The sequence below is a fragment of the Epinephelus fuscoguttatus genome, linkage group LG14 (genome assembly GCF_011397635.1).
Source record: "Epinephelus fuscoguttatus linkage group LG14, E.fuscoguttatus.final_Chr_v1".
NCBI lineage: Eukaryota > Metazoa > Chordata > Actinopteri > Perciformes > Serranidae > Epinephelus > Epinephelus fuscoguttatus.
The window spans coordinates 7582343-7603944 of NC_064765.1; the positions used below are offsets into that span (position 1 = coordinate 7582343).

At 41.8% G+C, this 21602-nt stretch overlaps 1 protein-coding gene across 2 annotated transcripts in view; it reads right to left on the bottom strand.

Moving 5' to 3' along the window:
* Positions 1-21528, bottom strand: part of sgpp1b (sphingosine-1-phosphate phosphatase 1b) — a 35879-nt gene extending 14351 nt beyond the window's left edge. For both annotated transcript variants that reach the window (XR_007450949.1, XM_049596740.1), the window contains exons 1-2: positions 20361-21528; positions 8996-9085 (exon numbers count right to left, since the gene is read on the bottom strand). Coding sequence is in view for 1 of the 2 variants with exons in the window: in XM_049596740.1 (XP_049452697.1) it covers positions 8996-9085; positions 20361-21194 (924 nt within the window). In the remaining variant the exon portion in view is untranslated. The remainder of the gene's footprint in view (positions 1-8995; positions 9086-20360) is intronic.
* Positions 21529-21602: the final 74 nt, after the last annotated feature.

Consider the following 21602-nt stretch of genomic DNA (forward strand, 5'->3'; position numbering starts at 1 on the left):
CAGTAATTCAGGTTCAATGTTAAAGCCCATCAGCTAAAACTGACTGTTCCATCCCACTGAATTGGTTTTAAGTCAAGCAGAGATCCCAAACTTTCCAAAGATACAAATATGTCTGGATTACAGGGATTTTTCCGAGCTGATGTAATGATGCCAGGATAATAAAGAGCATCTTTGGTTTGAAAAGTTCACCATATTACAAGTGGTTTGATTGAAGCGTTGGACAAAGCAGAGACAGTGTGGAAAAATATGGTTTCTTTCAGCTTGCTTAAGGGGAAATTTTAGGGAAGATCAGAGGTTAAGGGATTATTGTGATCCTACAGATAATCTGACATCACTAGTTACTGGAGGAAAACATAGTGAAAACATAGGCCTGGGCTGAAATGTAACGGTCGCCATGGTTGCAGACACTATTTACCTCCTCATGAGATCGAGTGCGAGGGGAAAATGAAAATGAGGAGGAGCAGCAGGAGTTTCTGGGTTGTAGACAGATGATTTTATCCAGACAGGACCACAAGTGGTCACATTCATGTTTTGGGTGACATGCAGGAACAGGAGGAGGAGGAGGAAGAGGAAGAGGAAAGGGCTGCGAGACCTGTGCACTACAAACTGTAACAGGAAGAAATAGTAAAAGTACTTAGCAGGAGGGAAACAGGTGGTGAAGTAGTTCTTCGCTGTTAGTAAACAGACAAACAATGCACTTGAGCATGTGATATTTTTAGTGACCGGACAGTTGTTACACCCTCTGATGCATTAGGTCCAACAAAATACATCTGCAGACTTTACAGCAGTGGTGGTAAAATATCCAAATCTTTTTCTCAAGTAAAAGTTGCATTACAGCATTATAAAAATACTTTATTACACATAAAAGTCTGCATGATTTTTTTTTTTTACTTAAGTAAAAGTCTTAGCAACAGAACATACTTCAAGTTTCAAAAGTAAAAGTAAAATGCAAAGTGGCTACTGTCAGTGTTATATCTGATCATTATAAATGACATATCAATATCCTTGTGAGACCTGAACTTTTGTTTCATATGCATTCCTAATTTCTCCTAGCTAATTGAGACCAATAGGACCTGATAAATATAAAAAACTAAACATTGCCTACAATAATAAAGTCCCAGTATCCTCAAATGAGATGATAATAAAGTTCCGAAGTCAAACGAGTACTTCCTAATTACAGTTCCTTAGCTTGTTACTGTAGATAAAATTGGTCAAATTTGTTGCCATATCAAACTACGAACAATATTATTCACAAATAAACAAGTTTCAACCATAAAATGTGATCAGGTTTTGGACCTTGTCCACTTTTGTGTCAGGATCGGCTGCAGACTGACTTGGCAGAGATGGCTGCCATCTTGTTTTTACATGGACTAGTGTATTGTGGTCTTACTGCCACCAGATGGCACAAAAAGTGTCCAAGAATGAGGACAACAGGTCTAAGTTAAGAAGACTGAAGTAGGGCTGCAACAATTAGTCGACTAATCGATGACTAATCGACTATTAAAATAATCGGTGACTATTTTAGTCATCAACTAATTGGTTTGAGTCATTTTTCATAGAAAAATACTTTAAAAGTACCCCAAAATACTCTTATTGCAGCTTCTTACGTTCAGATATTGGCAGCTTTACACACTGTGTTTGTAAAATCTGAATTTGCAAAGTAATATTAGCTCTTAAAAATATGTAGTGAAGTGTAAAGTAGAATATTTCCCAACTGGTCAAGCCATAAGGTCCAGATTTCTCCTTAGTGATTAGTTCAAGGTCCACACAGTTTAATACATTCAGCGTCATACTTTCATTTGGCATGCTGTCAAGCTAGTTTGCTGTCTCTGTCCAGTAGCTGTCAGTTAGTTACTCACCAGTTGGGAACCACTGCTCTAAAAAGTAGTTACTGACATGGACATGTATGTCCACGTAGCTTTGCTGAAACAGCAAATTTAGGAGGATGACACTATTACTTGGAACTGAAGTAAACAATGTCCAGCATTTCACTGAAAGATTTAGCCCTCTTGACGAATGGCTAGAAACATACCTGGTGTATCACTGAACTTGTTTAACCGTAGTAGTTGTGGCAGTAAATTTAGATTTACAAAATGTTGTTTGAAAGTAATACACAAGCAAAAATATTAAATCTCACTGAATCCAAGCTTTAATCATATTAAACCACAGCTGAATTTTGTCATTCTTATCATGTTTAAGAATAAAAAGGAAAACGCTGGAGCTGGATTTACAACATGCACAGTCTTGTGTTATGCAGACTTCCCCTGAACTGTCTGAGGAAAAAAAGGAGTTTGATAAGTTACACTCAGATACAGATTTTTAAGTTGTATCCAGACCGTACTAGACGTTTTGAAAACTCTTGAAGCAGCGTGGAGCCAGGGAAGCATTCGAAGGTGTGTTTTCATATGAAAGTAAACACATTTTAAGAACTTTTACAGATGTCTGAAATGTTAAGTCTTGTTACTCGTGAATGTTATTCATTGAGATTATGAGGACTTGAGTGATGTCTCACTGTGTCAGCACCATAATCACAGTAGTAAACTCCCTGGGGATTTCTGATGTCTGATTTTCGCCAACAGTTGTGTCACTGTTAGTTCTGGGATGCACTTGAATCTGGTTAAATGTGAGCACAAACAAGGCGTGCCCTGAGTCGCAGGATGACTCATCCTGTGTTCTATAATTTACTCACTTTGAATTTTAATCTAATAAACTGCTGAATTAATCAGCTTATATATCTTTTCTAGGTCAGGCTTTGTTTATCTGGGGAGACAACAAGAATATTTCTCTATGAGATGGTCACAGATGGAGAGTCGTGGTACATAAAGCAGCGTGAGCCGGCAGATGTGCATGTGGTTCCTGAGGTGGAGGTCTCAGCCGCAACACCACCTGCGGGCAGCCACAGAAAGCCCTTTAAGAACGTCTCTGATGTGGAATTACCTTCTAAAGTTTGTCTGGGAGGGTGGCCAGTGTACCGTAACGTCTGCTGGACCCACACCGCCATCCATCACCGACATCCCTCCGACACAGCTGTGACCACGGAAACTGTTGCCACAGAGACAGACAGCCCAGCCCTACAAGTGCACCAGGACTGACATCATTTCCCAGTGAATGAAATTACCCCATATGGGGGTTAATGTGACCAGCGCGTGGACAGAAGAACCCACACACACAGCTGCGGTGACTGTTTGAATTATTTGGCAGAGGATTAATGTATAAAAAATAACGTATGAGCCAAAACAATTTATCTGAATTAAACCAGGTCTGTAACCACCTGGAGGTCTGAGGAGGAACTGCATGTGGAATCAGGAGGCAATTTGTATTAGATTAGTGTCTTTATCAATCCAAATAGTTTGACTGGATTATTGGAGGCCTGTTTGAGGCACTAACACAAACTACAAACCTGTTTCAGAAATGGTCCATCACTACTAGGGCTGCCCCCGACTAAAAATTTTGCTAGTCAACCAGTAGTCGTCATTTAGGTCCATTAGTCGGCTAGTCTCCTGCATGTTTCTGATATGAATTTAATGATTAAATGATATGTTTTGGTGGTGTGAGTTGAAGGTGTGAGAAAGAATAGTATCAGTAACATTGTTAACACTGTGCTACATTACAGAGAAATACAAAACCATACTAATGAACCTTCATTAATATAGGCCTATATTTTATCTACAGGTGCACGTCACACACTGAGCGAGCCGCCTGTTAATGACGCTGTGGGCTAATGGGCATGTAGCTACTTCCATGTTTCAGATGATACGTCATGTTTGTAGTCGACCAATGAAGATGAGTTTACATATCACCTTGGGTTCGTCCTTCACCTTCTCAAAATGATCCCACACTTTGGATTTCCTGCCCGACATGTTGTTAACTAGCCTGTGGAATAACCGCAGGTACCAGCCCTGGAAATTAACTTGACTCCTGTCTGACTGCTGAGCGTGGACACTTCCTGTGTCTGTCCTTTCAAATTAAATTCCAACATGGTCCAGTCATATAGGTTTGGATTTATTTTGACAAGGTGCAGCTCCTGATGGAGTTTCACGTTTGTTTTTTCTGTGACTAGGGGACCAATGAAATCTTGCTGACTAATGGCCTTTGTGGTTTATTAAAGTTTGGTCAACTATTAGGGGGCAACCCTAATCACCACCGTAGATAACAAGTAACCAGTAGGAGAGGGCAATACGGCACGTTTAAATTTTAAATTGCACCTTCTGTAATTCAGTCATATTTATGACACTGTTAACCTGTTTACATTTCCAGTACTGTGTAGATTTGGTCTTTGCACCTTACTGATAATCTTAATTGTTAATATTTTGTTTTATTTGCTGTCTATATATATATATTTGAACTCTTTCCCACTTTGTATTGCAACTGCTATATAACAATTTCCGTCACAATAAATAAAGTCTTATCTAATCTTTTATGTACTATTACATCCTGTGTACTAAGATTCAGCACTTTTCCTGGAAAATCAATACAGACACTATTTACTGACATAAAAATCAGGCCCATATACATAGTGTGTTATATCACCCACCCCGGTCTTACTCCTCACCTTTAAGGCCATACACAACCTAGCTCCTCTGTACCTCCCCAAACTCTTGCACATCCACACTCCCATCCGCACTCTCAGGTCTTCCTTCTCCATCCACTGCACTGTCCCACCAGCCTGCCTGACCACCATGGGGTCTAGAGCCTTCAGCGACTCTACCGCCCTCTTTAAACTTTTTTTTGCTGATTATTTATTTGATGTGAAGTTATTATTTTTATTTTTTATTTTCATATTACTGTATTCCTTATCTCATTGACTTTATGAATGTGTTGTTATTTTCTCTATCTTTGCCTGCAAGGTGATGTTGAGTATCTTCAATTATTATTATTTCTAACTCAAGGTCCAACTGCATCTGGTTAGGACTGTGAGGTGCAGCTGAAAGCTTCTGGACAAGCTTAGGAAAAAGGACCTTGAGTAAAGATTATTTTGTTGAGCTACTATCAAAGTGGCAAAGAATGAACTTTCCCACTCAAATACAAGGACTTCTTAGTGTGAGGGCAGAGGGAGACTTGCAGGGAAGCAGTTTTACTTTCATTCACAACAGCTGGTTCATTAATGTTCTTGTTTCAGTGTAGCAGTTTATAGGTTCATAAAAATAATTTCCTGGACGTGGTGCTCTGTTTGTGCTCTGCAGATGCTGTCCAGAGGGTTTAAATCTCACTAAAGCCACTAAAACATTACAAGTGCACGTTACTAAGACAAAGGCCTTTATACAAATAGGCTGTTTAAAATGCACTGATGTGAGCACACTCAAAATTTCTACAGATAAATTTTTGCTTTATCTACTGCTTTCACTTAAATTGGTGACCCCATGTCATAGTCGCCTCTTCAGAGTCTCTCATATCTCATGTGTAGGTTGCAACTCAGACTTTGGGAAGGTTTCTAATACAGTTGAACACCTGGGGCCAGATACACACAACCCTGTGTTGATTCATGACTATAACTGTGTGTACGCACAAAGGCAGAAATATGCACACACATTCTTTTCGTCAGATTTATAAAGTTGTTTGAAAGCCTGATTCTGTTTTATAAATCTTGATCATTATGGCGCTGGGTGCACGGGCACAAGCCTCATTTCCACACCCACAGTTCGCCATAAATAGATACGCCCTTAAACATATGATTGTATATAGACACGTGTGCCCCTCTACCACTCATTAGACCTGCCAGTGAGAAAAACAGTAACGATAGAGCAATTTTAGTGACTGTGTTACATCGGTGAGGTTCTCCAACCATGCCAGAGCAGCTGTCATTACACATGGCTGTGGATGTTTGTCTGTACAACTAATTCATCACATTCCAGCAAACCATCATCGTGGCAAAACCTCAATCATCATTATCAAACGTCAGAAGGATGATCAGTGATTCATTCACAGTGCTCAAGTGGAAACTGGCTTTACAAAGTGCTTCATGGTATGTAACTAAATGACAATTAACAGGGAGACAAATGTAAGTAAAATTAATGCTGAAATGTATCACTCATAAACAGTTTAAGATCAACTTTATAAATGTGTCTTTGATTCACATTTTTCAGAACGTAACCTGCAAAAAGAAATAATCGAATCCCTGAAGTTGCCAAACAACCTAAAAACATTTTATTTCTGTCTCTCAACTAATACTTAATCCGCTCTTTATCATATCACCCCAGCTATCTCAGCCGAAACTGTGTGTATGCATGGTCTGAAGAATGTGTGAAGTGCACACATTTTTCTTTTATAAATGCCAGATTATGAATGGCAAAAGGCGTACGCATGGTTTTTGTGCGTACACATTGTTTATGCATCTGCCCCAGGAGTAAACACAACCATTCATTGATGTCACATTATGTTTTTCATGACTATACCTGTGTTGTAGGGCAGCAATCTTATCAAACCAAAACTCTGCTGTCGGCAGAAGTCTGTTGATGTCAGAGCAGTAGATGAAGGATGAAGGGGCAAGTTTTTGCAGGCATGAATATTCCTCAGTAAGAGCTAAGAGAAGCTGACATTTATTGTCTTCACTACTTAAATCTGCACGGAGAATGAGACACAGGCCCGAGCATGCTGAGGACACAATGCTCAGATGAGCTGTGGGGGTAGAAGGTAGAAGCTGAAGAGGCTCGGCTCAAAACCCCAAAGAAAGACAAGACAGAGGTCCAAGAAACAAAATTAAACTAATTAAACTACAATTGGTTCCTTCATCATCAACATTTCAGCCTAAATCAACTTTGTTCTGTGTGAAAATTTAAATGCACTTAAAATTAAACAGTAATTTGAGGGAACAACTGACACACTGTACAGAAACACAGTGGTGCACAGACATTGTCTCGGTCACATTCCTCCAGTAATAACAACCCCTGCCGGGTGTAAATGAGTAGCAGACACCTGGCAGATGTTGGTAAACTGGAGGTGGTTTATCCACATGGAAAAACTATTGTTTGGAGGCTTAAGTTCAGACTCCACCTCCTGCTTATAATCATCGGGTGGAATGGTTTCCTGTTTCACACCCTGCCTGCTGGTCACACCACACAAATAACACAACAAAGACAGACAGTTGCTCTCCACTCCAAATTATTTGCTTCTTGTTGCTTCGCTTGGATGTTTGAGTTTCACTGTGCGGAATGATGCACGTGTGATGTTTGTTTCCACAGTCATCAGCTGATGAAGCTCAGTTACTGACTGAAAGCTGTGAAAAAGCTCCTACCTTGGGCAGAGATCACTGTGACACATGAACTGATCCACAGATCAAAGGGGAATATCAATGCTCCACTACCACAACATGCACTAAGACTGGAACAGAGTGCAACTTCACCATCAGCTTGACATGTTGCATGAACTACTGACCAATCAGTCAACTAAGATAATCAATAAAAATGGAGGAGGGCACTGGCAGGCAGAGCTGTGCTGATGTGAAAATGTGACTCTGGGGCGTCGGTAGCGTAGTGGATAGTGCCGGCGCCCCATGTATAGAGGCGATGCCTCGCTGCAGCGGTCGCAGGTTCGACTCCGGCTTGCAACCATTTGCTGCAAACAACTCATTATAGCTTTACTTTTGTAATCACATCACTACTGACTTGAAATACAGCAATCGCATCAGTGGGTTTCAGAATGTGTCACACTGTGTACGCACATCACAAAGCAGCAAGCTATTACTATTTTATTACTTTGATTTTGGAAGGAAAGATGTCAAGAACACTATTGCTGCAGCTATTTGCACTAAAACTCTTTCCCCTGCAAATCACACAAACTCAAACCTCCGGTCTGGACGCCTACTATGGCTAACACAATAATGTGAAGCTCCAGAAACACAACACACCAAAGGTGAGCCGTCCTCAGCCACGAAGGTTGGCTGTAGTCCTTCACTGGCTAAACAACCAAAACTGGATTTAAATTGTGGACAGTTGCAGCTACAAAGTGTGACTCTCTGTCTTTGAGACAGAGCTTCGGGAAGATACCGGTAATGGGCAACAGAAGACAGAAACATTTGTAATCTATCTTGCCTTAGTCTCGCTCACCAGACCTTTCTTAAGAAAAGAAAGGTCTGACTGGGCCGACTCTCACTTTAAGATTGGAGAAAAAAACGCCCCGGCTGCTTGTATTTCTTTCAACCAATCACAATCGTTCTTGGCGGTGCCACAGCAACGGTGCGCTTGCAAAAATACTGCCGGGGGGAAACAGGTTTTGGTGTAACACGCCCAAAAAAATATCACCTACAGGACGCGAACCATGGCAGAAAAATGGCTAGATCTCCACAAGATCAAACACCGCAAAAGTTAGTAAAGGACGTACTGAAAACTGCAACCGGAGGTGGTAGGGCGGGACTTCAGCGGGTGGCTCGTTCTGCCCAATGAGAGGCTGATCTTTGCAGTGAACTTCCACCCACTCAGACTAATCTTGCCTTAGCTACACTCAGCCTACCACTGACATTGAATTGAATTTTGGTGAGATATGCAATAACCAATTTTAAGAGGTGTAATGGGAAAGTAATATCATGAGTAGTGTAACAAATTACTATGGCCAGGGACTAATAAGTGAAAGGTAATGAGTAATCAGTAATAGATTTTTAGAGTAACGAGCCCAACACTGATCTGAGGCCACAGAAAATACACAGCTGTGTGTCGATTATGAGGGTAAAGTCTTCCAAACCTTTCTGTGTGCATCTGTCACACAAACCTGGTCAATTACCAAATTATTTTCCCACATATGTCCCTTTTTTTCAGATCTGTGTTGTAAACATGTGTGGTTGTTCTGTGCGTTGCACCTCTACTGTTACACAGGTGATTGTGTTGCTGACACCAGAGCCAAACGCCAGCTCGGTCCTGGAGCTGAAGTGACTGCTGGTCAGATACTGTTTCCCACAAGTCAGCTATCGTGTTCAAACGGACGGGATGACAACAAACTGGCACTGCAGGTGGCAAGGCCGACACCATCTGCGTGTGTGTGTGTGTGTGTGTGTGTGGGGACATACCAGGACTGAGTGCATTCCCATGTAGATTCGGCTGACACAGACCAGCAGACACCAGCAGAGAGCCAAGCTGAAGCCCAGTGTGAACGGGTACTGTGGAGGTGACAGGAGAAGCTGATCAACACAACTACACACCTCTGGGAGATTAAACTAATCATGCAGTCTTATAATTTGCAGAATTACAGACAAAATGGAAATGACTTCTAATGAACATCCTTTTTGATTAATTAATAACTCCATAAAATGTTAGTTATTTAATCACAGAGCCCTGAGTAGTGTTGTAAAATTGCTCTTGGTTGATCATCAGTGAAAATACCCTCAAGTGTTGAATTACAATGATAATAGTAAATGTTCATTTTTGTAAAGCTGTAACCAGCAAGTTCAAGCCCGAGAAAAAACTTGAAACACTGACTGCAGCTTTTATCAGGAAGGAAACATGTTTGTTAGACCTCTAGTATAGACACAATGCGATAACCCCGCAGAGAACCTTTAGGCATTGAGTGCAAAATGTTTTTATTATTAGAGATGCACCAATTGATTGACTGGTGACCCGAATCGGCTGACATTTAGCTTGGTGGACAATGACCAGTGACAGGCCAGTCAGTCTTAGATAGAGTCAATCCAGTGCCTTGCACGATGTTTTACATCAAGCACACAATGGCACAGACAGTAATTTATTAATGTTATAGCTGCTCCATCCCCTTCTCATTCCCAGGTTGCTAAATAGCGATGCTTTGTCACCCCCTCGTTCATGACTTTTCAGCCTCACTTATTGACTTTATTTCTAAAAAGTGACAAGGGACAAATCTGGCAACTTATTCAGACCATCATCTTTTCTCATCAGCGTGGGATCTGTCCTTAATTCTTGCACCATGCACACAGTTTCAGGTGAGCAGGAGGTGAGAAAACGCTGCTCACTGCAACAGCAGTAGTTAATATATAACCTACTGGACACACACCATCATAAATAGTTCTGTATAAATAAACAGACAATAAATACATGGTTTTAGATAGATAATATACAGCTGACTCCATGTAATAGGCATTAATACACAGTCCAGAATAATATTTTCTCTGATTCTTGTCTGATATGTGAATAATTCATTTGAATATAAATCTGTTGCACCTGTTTTCTTTTAGGAAAGTAAAACATTAGATAAAGTTGGATATACTGCACTTCATTTCAGATGCATTTTATCTGCACAAAAGCTCTGTCCAGCGACCTGGAGCACGTTTTAGTTTAAGTGATAGTGAGATGATGTCCTGTAACCTGGTGCAGCTTTGGAGAAAACATAAACGCAATTTAAAAGTCAGTGTTTTACTATGAACACACAATCGAATTACTGGAATTGGCAAAAAAAATCTGAATTGGCCTATCAGACTTTTAAAACATCATAACTGACTATGTGCATCTCTAGTTAATATGTTGAAGCTGTATACATTTATATGCATATCAAATCTAATCTGCTTTGGCTTTGCCATTATGCAACACACATACATATATTTGTTATTGAGTCTCTGCATCAAAGCTCATCTATCACACTCCTGCCTGTTTTATTGCTCCGATCTGGTGATTACAGTGATAACAACATGATTGTGCATGCTGGAGTCTTTATTGAGCGTACAGCTTGTAACAAGCCTCGATAACACATTGCTGTGATGTCGTGGATATAATGTGCACTGGATACAAAGGACCTCATAAATATTTCAGCAATTCTGCTGTTTCCTTATCAGATGAACTTGTCGTCCTGCAGCAGGGCGGAGTAGCAGGAGAGGAAAGAGAGGCTGGGTTCACTTCACACTGCAGCATGAAGTGTTCACAGTCAGATTGTTTTCCTCTCATGTGACTCAAATTTCCTGAGTTTTCTAATCAGTGCAAACTGTGAAAGGCTGCACACAGTCCCAGTTCCTCTGTTTGGATCTGGGTCACATGAATATATGGCTTAAAATCAAATCCAGTGAGCCATGAGACCTACACGTGGGGTTGTAACTCAGGCTGTGAGGTTTTCACAGTAACCATCTCAGAAAATATCACAGTCTCACAATATACAGTATTACTCAATGATTAACATCATTAGTTACAATGACCTTTAAAGGAATCATTCGTTGAACACAAACTTTCTAAAAACTGAAACTTGAAAGCATTTTTAACGGAAGTTTGTGTAACAAGTCTGACAGGCAGTCGAGGAGAAGTGAAGATGCGCACATATAGTAGGGTTTATTCTCTTTCCGGCTGCATTTTTATACCATAGATAAGCAATGTACACAGTATGATAACTGTCAATTTTCATACCATGGAATATGGTTTCACAATATAACCGCTGCAACACTTAACTCAAAAATAAATTATTACATTATTAGATGGCCTGCAGCTTGTCAGAGCAACATCAGCATGATGAACAAACAAAACCAGGGGGAACTAACACTCACAAACACACACCTCCACGCACACACACTTGACCTCTGCGCCATATTTCAGACTCCTAGGGCAAAAATCGTGGCCACCAAAGGGTGGGGGATTTTTGTGGATTGACTGACCAACCAACCACCAGAGCGTACGATAGAGCTGCTGGTCGCAGCCACTAAAATTAAAGCTCAGTCACAAACAAAAGGCACTCAGTGCCACCCACGTGTTTCAACATGCACAACTGCAGTTTAGAGGTCCTGAAGTACACTTAACATCCTGCCATCCCAAAGTCTCTGGCTCACGCTAAAGGCCTTTGCACAACAAGTCCATATTGTTTGTCCAAAATTGTTGCACATTTAAAAATATGTAAGACCTCATTGTGTGTCAATCACATGTACACATCGTTCCCAAACTTTCATCTGTCATTGAACCTTCTGGAACAAGAAGCTTTTTAGAGGAAGTTCAATTTTCTGTGTTTTTTCACATCCAAGATGCAATAAAAGAAATGTGGCGTAACCATCTGGATACATTTATCTGCAACAAGAGAAAAGAACAGGGCCGAAGTGGACAGAGGGTCAACAAGGAGATGAGGTAGATGGAAGCAATGTTCTTGAAATCTTTCACAACAAAGGGAAGGTAACAATGATGCTTACAGCAGAGTGTAATGGCCGTACAGCATGATTTCATGAGGCCAAATGCGAAATGTAGGCAGAGAGTGGTGACAGCCCGGGAGGTAGCTCCATTGGAGAGAAGCGAGAAGAAGGGAGGAAATGTGTCTTTTCATTTTGCCTCGTATTGCAAATTTCCCTAACGAAGAGAGCAATTAAAGGCACCGGACTAAGTGTGCAAGGTTTCTGTGTGGAACAATTTTTTCTCAGATGACAGATTAAAAAGGACTTGGTGTCCAAAAGCCTTCATGCTGCAACTAATGACTGTTTTCATCACAGATCAATTTCAGATTTCTTTTCTTAGTTAATCATTTCATCATTTTGTCAGTAACATGTCAGAGAATAGGAAAAACTCACATTACAATTGAGAGGCTGAAACAAATGTAAAAACTGGTATTTAAGCTAAAAAAAAATCACTTAAATATAAATCACATAATCAAAACCATTGCCTGATAATACAGATTCTCTGTCAACTGACTAATGTCTTTACTAACTGATTGTTAAAGTGCTAAAAAAGGTCAGATATGAGCTGCAACATGCAGGTCTGCAGTGTGAACGCAGGAAGAAAAACAGAAAAAGAAAATGAGTGACAGTTGAGCCCGGAGAGAGAGAGAGAGACGTCAGATGAAAGCTGCTGAGGTTTGCACACTTGTTTAAACCCTTTTGTTCTCTTCATTGTTGCTGAGACAGCTCAGATTTCCTCTCACAGACCAGAATTACAGGACAAATCCCAAACCCTCACCGACTCCCACACCTCCAGCCTTCAGGGGGAAACGTTGCATCAGAGCGGTTTGATGGAGCTGGTAATTTAACAGGGATAAGGCGCTACTGCTGTCTACTGAGAGCTGTAGGCTGCAAATAAGGTTAAGATATGACTTTATTACATGTTTATATGTCACTACCTCACACAAACACAGTTTATACTGCAATGTGGGGTGAAAAATATTTGTACAACTTAAAATGCAGTATTTAATAAACACTTATCTCAATATTCAGCTGTTTACTAAATGTTTAAAACCATATAGTTAAAATGAAATGCTCCAGGTCTCATTTAAAATGCATGCGCTGCACCATTGAGAAGCTAATGTCTCAGCTACACTGCAAGCATCATATAAAGACACACATCACTTTCAACCTCTCCATCTGCACTTCATGAACCCTGCTGTCCTTGTAGAGTGTGTACACATGTAACGTCAACTTATCTACTTTGTTGAAATCCTCCTGCAGTCAGTGTTTCAAGGTGACAGGAATGACACATGCAGTAAACTGAAAGACAGCCGTAACGATGTTGTATAAGAGCCGTTTTACAACCTGCATTAGCCTGATGGATAAAAAGATGTTTTACTGCCAGCGGTGGCTGCTGAACTCCAGCCTCCAAGTATTCCTGTGACACAGAGATAACCTTTCTTCCAAATAATGGCTGCTTATCTGCCCCAAGAAGTTGTTTGTGAAGTACATAAATAACTACAGCTCAGATTGACCTGTATTCATCCAAAGGTATGTGCAGCGTACACAGCTCGTGCTTCATGGAAAAGTAAATAAAACTAATCACATATTTTCACTGGCGTATAATTTGTCCACGCTTTCTGCCCAGTTCAAAAAATTATCAAAACTTGTGCTAGAGTTTGGTACATTTATTATTTATCTATCTTTTTGTGCTCGTTTCAGTTTTTCCACACAGGCTTGAGAAGTTTGATGATTTAATGGGACAACAAGTTGGTCACTGTTAGGAAACTTTGAAAAAATTCAATTTTGATGCAAAGAAGCAAAATGAGAAGCGGCTCCAACTGTTTCAGTTTTTTATATTTTGATGTGATAAACAGCATGTTAGTTGGAGATTAGCAGCAGCCCCCAGTCAAATACTGGTCACATTTGCAAGTGGCTGCTCGATTAGCTTCTTTCACCAGCCAAAAAAAAAAAAAAAAAAAACAAGAGTAGTGTATTTCATGACTGGTAGATTTTGGAAGCGACCAGCCACAGTGGCAAGTGCACAAATTTTAATTTCTAACTGCATGTAAAGGGGAATATTAGTGGTATATTCGTTTTTGATGGACATCTAAAGAGCTTAGTTAAAATTTTGCCTTTTTCGAAGTAAGGGCAAAAAAACCTGAATATTTTGTGCATGTAAACATAGTCACTGTCGGCGTGAACATTAAAAATCACAAATCCATTAATTTTTCACATACAAGGAATGTGCCTTGGTATTCTGGTGCAGGGCAGAGAAGATAAACATAATAAGAGTAAACAAAAAAGTACTGCAAAAGTCAAGAATTATAACAGAAATATGTAGAAAACTGCAATAAAAATATGTAATATATATATCTGTTTTAAATGAAAAGAGCTGTGCAGGGTTTAAAATATAATGGAGATGTGTGCATGCTCAAACATGATCACAGTGACAATGACGTTAGCATTTAGCTCAGGGCAGCTAGTGTGGCTGTGGATTCTTGTTCCCTAACCATTTTTCCATTTTAAAATCCACTCCCTAAACTAATTTCTAGCAGCAGTTGGCATACAGGAGGTACAGATGTTACTCTCATATTCTCCACATTAATCTTGCATTTACATTTTAGGCATTCACATATACCTGAGTAAGACATTAGCCGTGACAAGACACAAGCTGCTGCATGAAATATGTCAGACAGCTCCTGTGAGAACCTCCTACAGGTGTCTCTCTAACCACAGGGCTTCACTGTTAAGTGTCAATTATAGACTTAAATCTCTTTTCAGAATGAGGTCAGAGCAGAGGGAGGGTTTTGGTTGAGAAACAGGCGTCTTTCTGTGTGTGGATTAGCTGTGAAGTCGGGTCAGGCGCAGCCACCTGACATGCCTCAGATCAACACTGAGAAGGGGGGGTGGGGGGCCGAGGAAACCATGTGTGGAGATGCTGCCCAAACAGAGTCCTGTGTCCATATTCAAACACAGTATGTATCACTGGGTCCCACGGCCGTGTCTGCATCCTCGCTCTGGCCTCGCGCCTGTGACCGCGGCGGTGCTGCAGTGGTTGCTTCGTGCAACGTTTTATGGACGTGGTGTTTTTTTTGTGTGGCTTGTGGTTCTCTGCACACTGCTTATTGAATGTTAGCCTCAGTGTAGGGATTTGCTCCGTGCACCCTCACGTGATATGTGACTGCACATACATACAGACACACACACACACCCAAACCACGCAGCTCCCAGGGTGTGCTGTGTTTGACTTTCAACACTGCCAAGATGTAAATTAGTCTTGTCTGAGGCCGCGCACAAACCAAAGTTGTGAATATCCCTCGTACGTTGGCAGCAGATAACACGGCAGAGAAAGACGAGGCCTAATTACTTATTACGAGATGTCTAATTTGGTAACTACAAAGTCCAGCTTCACACATTTGCAGCTACAGATGTCAACGCCAGAAAGACGTCATAAAAATCAGAACTACTGCAGCTCTTAAGAAACAACCATTATTTTCCTTCTTTTGAATTCAGCAGACGAGATTTTGGTTTGATATGATTGCAATCTGATTGAAAACACAATGTCAAACTCAGTGTTGGAGTTAGGAAATGCTATACTGTGAAACTCACTCATGTTTGCAGGAAAAAGCTGCACTGTTCCCGCCTAATGTTCCTGCTCGAGGGAAAGGAAGTCTCACACAAAGCCTGTTTGCCATAATGTTTTCTGTTCTGGCTCTGCTGGGCGACGTGATGATAATTTATATCACACGATGTCTTTCTGGTCTCATTTTTCAGTCGAGCAACTCTTAGATTCTTCTGTCTCCTTTGCATCTTTCTCTCATCCCTATACTGATTTAATCCACCTCTCATCCTCTCCTCTCTTTGCCCTTATGTCTATTGTCTCCTCTTATCCTTCCTCACTTTCTGCATTAATCCCCACTTCTCTCCCTTATGCTTTCTCCATCTCTTGCCCTGTAGCCTCATCTTGCTTTATCTCCTGTCATCAATCTAATCTCTTATCTACTTCCTCCCTCTCCTTTGCCTTCTCTCTCCTTCAGCTGCTCTTTTCTGCTCTGTCCCTGGTCCCCTCCCTCGTTTCACTCTTACCAGTATCTTCCATAGGGAGAGACACATCTGGCTCTAGTTACTGTCTGAGCTGGAGGAGGGATGGGAGGAGGACTGTCTCACTGTGGCCCATCCGACTCCACGCATTCCTGCTTTGCTGAGACAAGTCAGCTGAGGCAGGGAACGTACAACGGGAAAACTCTCAAAGCAAGCAGCAAAAGATGAGAAGGACATCCTGCTCTGGTCACAAGAATTAAGAGTTATCTCTTAATATCTCCATATTATTTGACTCTGAACTGAATGTTATGATTCCTGACACTTTAGAATAATAAATTATGTGTATATTCATTTCATTACACCATTGATTGATCCTGAGTCATGTCAGGAGATATCCAGTAATTCTGTAGCGTGAGACATTTCTTCGTACACCACTCCCCTGAAATATAGGGAAATGTCAAGTCGGGGAAATGTCATGTTTGACCCTCCACCCCTTTGACGTGTGAATGCAGAAACTGTCAGCAGTGTGGACAATATGTGGTTCTTATTTGTAACAACAAGGCAGGCATTGAGAGTGTGCAACTGAGAGTAGTAGTGGTAGAGAACTATATTGCTATTTTTGCACAATGCAAGAACAAATTTTTTTCATAACCTAAATCTTTAAATTCTATTCTTGTCTGTGAATTTTTTGAATAAGAAATAGTTCATTAAACCGACAAAAGTTCTTAGTTTGTGCGTACACACAAGTTTAGATCAACTTTGTGTACATTTCATGAACGAGCTACAAAGTTTTGCAAGTCACACACAAGTCCGAAATCTTCAAGAGCAAAATGTTCTAAGTCACTCTCCAAACTTTTTGAGTCCTAAGCAGTCAATCAGTGCCAAATGCCAATACCTGGTGACAGCGCGTCCGGGTGGCGTAAGTACCGAAAAGGCCCCGAAGCCAGGAAGCCGGCCATGAAGCTCCACGGCCAGCAAAGGCTTCCCAGAGAGCCGAAACTATCACTGCAGCGCCGATAGTGTCAGTGTCTGGTCTATTTTCTTTACTATTTTATTTTTGAAATAGCCTGATTGTGATTGTGTTTTTAAATTACGTACTTATTCCATGTATTTGTCAGTGTCTAAAGAGAGGAAGACAAGCAGACACACAAGCAATCGGCGAGACAGACAGACTAAACTCTAGGTGTGATAAGAGAAGAGCAGAGGGGCAGAATTGCTTACTGACTGGTGCGGAGTAAAAAGAAAAAGAGACAGAGCAAGACTACATCACCCTGCAGCTTGTTAAAATTCGCATTTTTCATTATAACAGAGAAAAGTACCAAAAAAAGGTACCAAATTCTGGGTACCATACTCTTCTTGTATGTCCTGCTGGGGCAAAGTTAAAGAATGACGCGTGAGACCAAAATAAATGTGAGAGCATCAGGTTCAAAAAGTGAGACGGTCTTATCTGGTGTTCCACACCAGCGAGTCAGCAGCTCGTATTTTTAGACCTTGAATAGAGAGACTGTGTTGCTGAAAGTGTTTAACAAAGACATGAGCAAATTATTTGCCAAATTTTAGAGCTTTTCTGAAATGTCATACCACCCGTGTGTGCTTTCAAACTCAGGTTGATGAGTAGACTTGTGGGGAGAAATGAGAGAGAGCTACAGACACTAAATCTGTCTTATCTTGCAGCCCCACACTCAGAGGTCAGGGGTCGGCTTTCTTATCTCCTGCTCAGACAGACAGACGGGGAGGCAGAGTCGTAAATCAATCTCACCCTCTCGCCTGCTGGGATTCAAGCACAATACAGTGATCCCACGCGGCTTTCTTTTCAGAACCGGGCTTTTCTTCCCCACCCACACCAAAGTAATGACTGTTAAACATCGAGCAACAATTTGGAGAATATGACAGGGCATTATGGAAATTGGAATTGGAACAACAAGTGGTAATCAGTGCAGCCTCTGGCCTGCAACTGCAGATAATTGTTGCGAAGGAGTCCTCAAATCAGTGAGGAAAATGTTCTTTTCTTTGCAGGAGCCGCTGCATCAAAGTCCACATTTTGAGCACACTTCAGTTTTGACATTTCAACAGTCTGAAGGTACAAAATTCTCAAAAATGACTTGAACAAAAATAATTACATATTAATAGTAAAATACTGTAGTGCAATGTTCAATTTTCTTTCATTGGGCTTTGTGATAAACAGATTATTTCAGCTCTACAACAAACAGCATAAATCTGCCGTAAAAATAAGCATCCACCACACAATGGTTGAGTTTTCTGTGTCTCTCTGTTCTGAGAGAATTAAATAGACTTCCTGCAGTTTGTTGATCACGTTCCTCCCAGTGTGGATGCACAGTGAGACAATGGAAGTGGACTACACAGACTTTCTGTTGGCTTTTACGGACTGGACACAATGGAGTGTTGTTCCTCCTGAGTGAATGGGAGGAGATGAGAAAAAGACCAACGGGGACTGGCCTGTTAAAACAAAACAAAACAAAAAAAATCCTGCATGCATGTTATTCCGATGATTTTGGACACGTCAGTTAGTTTTTATAAACTTGGCCAAAGTTGGGGAAGCGGTGGAAGTTTGTTTGAACATGTAGCCACACGTAAGCATGCTAACGGTTACTTATCGAGCTGTAATATCAGACAGGTGTTGGCAGGTTGCATGCATGTTAGCATGGTAACAAGTTAGCATTTGCCTGAATGTGCCGCCCATTTTTGCAGCCAATCTGTAGTCTTTTTTTGCCTACACGATGTCAGAAAACTGTGAAAAACGTCCATCACAATTACTCAAATTTACATGTTCAAACTGCTTGACAAAGACTAAATAATCCAAAGATGTTCAGTTTGCTGCAGCACAGAAATTGGATCCAATGATCTTTGACATTTCTGGCTAAAATATAAGTAACTAATTGATTATATCATTAAAATTGTTGCTGAATTATTCATTGATCTGGCCTCTACATATTTTACCCATCTACAAACACTCTCCTCTGCAGCGTAAGGAGCCTTACAGCATCACAGGACCGTCACTTGGCTGCAGACTGCAGACTTTTAGTCTTGTTGTACCCACACTGAGCTTGTTTTCACTGTAGTACAAGCACTAAAGAGTCTGCAAATGTGCTCATGCAGCCAAATAGCCGCCATGGCTCCTGTCACTGTATCCACTGGGCCGACCGCACATTAATTTTTAATGACGCGGCTCAGGAGGGCAAGGTCTCAGTGATCCTGTATCAAGAGTTGCCACTTGGCAGATGTTATCTTGTGTTGCTGTGGTATGAAGGTGTCCTTGAGCAAGGCAGGGAAAGCAAAGTGGGTGAGTGAGCACATCTCTGTAGGAAGATATTACAGATCATATTGGCTTTATTAGAGAGGACAGCCTCAGTTTGGAGGGCAGAGAGAGGGGATGACATACAGCAAAGGGTTGCAGGCTGGAAATGAACCCACAGCCCCTGCAGCAAGGACACTGCCTTCATATATGGGACGCCTGCTCTTCCCACTAAGCCACCGGGCACCCATATATACTATCGTTGGGTATCTTGGGGGGGCATTATGTAAAGTCTGTGTTCATCTGTATGAAGTCTATACCCCCTTCAGTCATTCTTGTGTCACTATATATGCTGAAAATATGGAATAAGAAACTGTAAGCTGAGGGCTGCATTTTTATGCATGTTTTTATGTCCTTATTAAAATTTCAGCCATACTGTTTTAATTTAAATGTTATTTTTGACATTACTTTAATTTTCTGTAACTTTTAGAGTTCAAAATGTGACCCCAGGTTGCCAGTTTATTATTTATACTTCATTATTTGTAATTTTAGAGAGGTGATATTCAACTTTATAGAATTTTGAAGGCTGTAGTTTGAGATGCTGTTGATATAAATGTGTGTGGTATAATAAAAGGCTGTTCTACTATTCCACAGATCCTGTTTCAGTGTCTTTGATCCAACTCTTTAATTAGAGGGCTAGTTCCCCAAACATGTTTGTCTGTTGTGTACTTCTCTTGCAAAGGTAGCCTAAGCAGCCAAATAAAGGTACCAGCCTCACCCTGTTGCTCTTTAATTCCACCTGCACTTCCTTGCCAACTAAAGTGGGACTGCGTGATGGTGGCAGTGTTGATAATGGCTGTATTGCTAGATTGTGAATAGGCAAATAGAGGAAGATGATGTGAAGCATCACAAGAGGAACTTTCGCAATTTCCCACGTGGAAATTAGGAGGAAGTATCTCCTGACAACTTCCCTTTCTCTTCTGCTGCTGCATTTCAAATTTCAGATATATTTCTGACACTTAAAGAGGATGTAATTTGGATGTACTGTACCTCCCACCGGCCGTAGGTCATGAAGAACAGGGAGAAAGGGATGGCTGTGCCCGACATGGCGTGTGTGGACGGCATGCTGTACTCAGAGTTGTAAAACATCTCCACTTTGACGACAGGTGGTGAGGCGGGTCGCGACCACCCGATCACATCCTTAGTGCACTGCCCCAGGTACATGACCCAGACCCACACCATGATCAGCCTCCTGCCCACGAAGGCGTCCATGTTCCAGATGACGAAGGGGAAGAAGGTGATGTAGAAGAGCTCGTTGCCCAGCTCGGTCCCGAAAGTGAACATGTAGTACAGGAACCGGTTCCCGATGAGGAACTCCTGCCCGGCATCGCCTGTTAGAGAGTTTTTGCGGAGGGGTTTCACCATGCTGCTCCCTGATGGACCCGGGGCTTTACCGCCCTGCTCCTCTGGCTCCCTGGCGAGGCTGCGACCGTTACTCCCCGCACCAAACGTCTCTCCCCCGGCGGTCGCCCCGGACACAACTGCTCCATTCTGGGGAGGATTCTCACTTTCCTCCCCTCTCTTTGTCGCCACGTTTGAATCAATACCCCTCTTCCGTACACCCGCCGCTGCTGTTTGCGCTTTCCTCCCTTCCCCTGCTCCGATACCAGCCGACTTCTCACTCTTATTTCCCCCGGCGGCGATGTGATGATGGCAAGCCCCGTTGTTCTGCGAGTGAGTCCGGTCCGCTTCCGCGCTGATACCCGCCGCACAGACGGTTCTCGGAAACGTCCCGTGTACCCCACAGAAGCGCTGAAAGCGGGCGACAAGGTGGGGGTCTTGGAGATAGTGGTACAGTTCTACAAAGCGGTTACTGTTCTCCATGCTTACCCCGGTGTATTCACCCCCCACACGGCTGAAAGAAGGAACACGGACTCCGCTACTTTCCCCCCCGAACAGTGGACGATGGACGCTAGCTCGCTCCGGCTAACGTTAGCTAGCTACAAACCCGTGCATCACAGCAGAGTGAACCCCGAACTGTTTTTAAACTACAACAACTTATAACGGCGGGTGGAGTTATTATTTATAAGTAAACTCAATTGTGTTTCCGTTGAGAAGATAACGGACACACCGGGCGGATCGGTTGGTTCTTGTCCGGCGGCGTCGGGATGAGTTCAGAGACCCGCTATCTGTAGTACATCCTGAAACTGACAGATCTACGGAGACTCAGGGGAGCGCGCCTTCCATGGTGCCTTCGAGTGCTGTCGGAAATTTCACAACTCTACGTTCAAA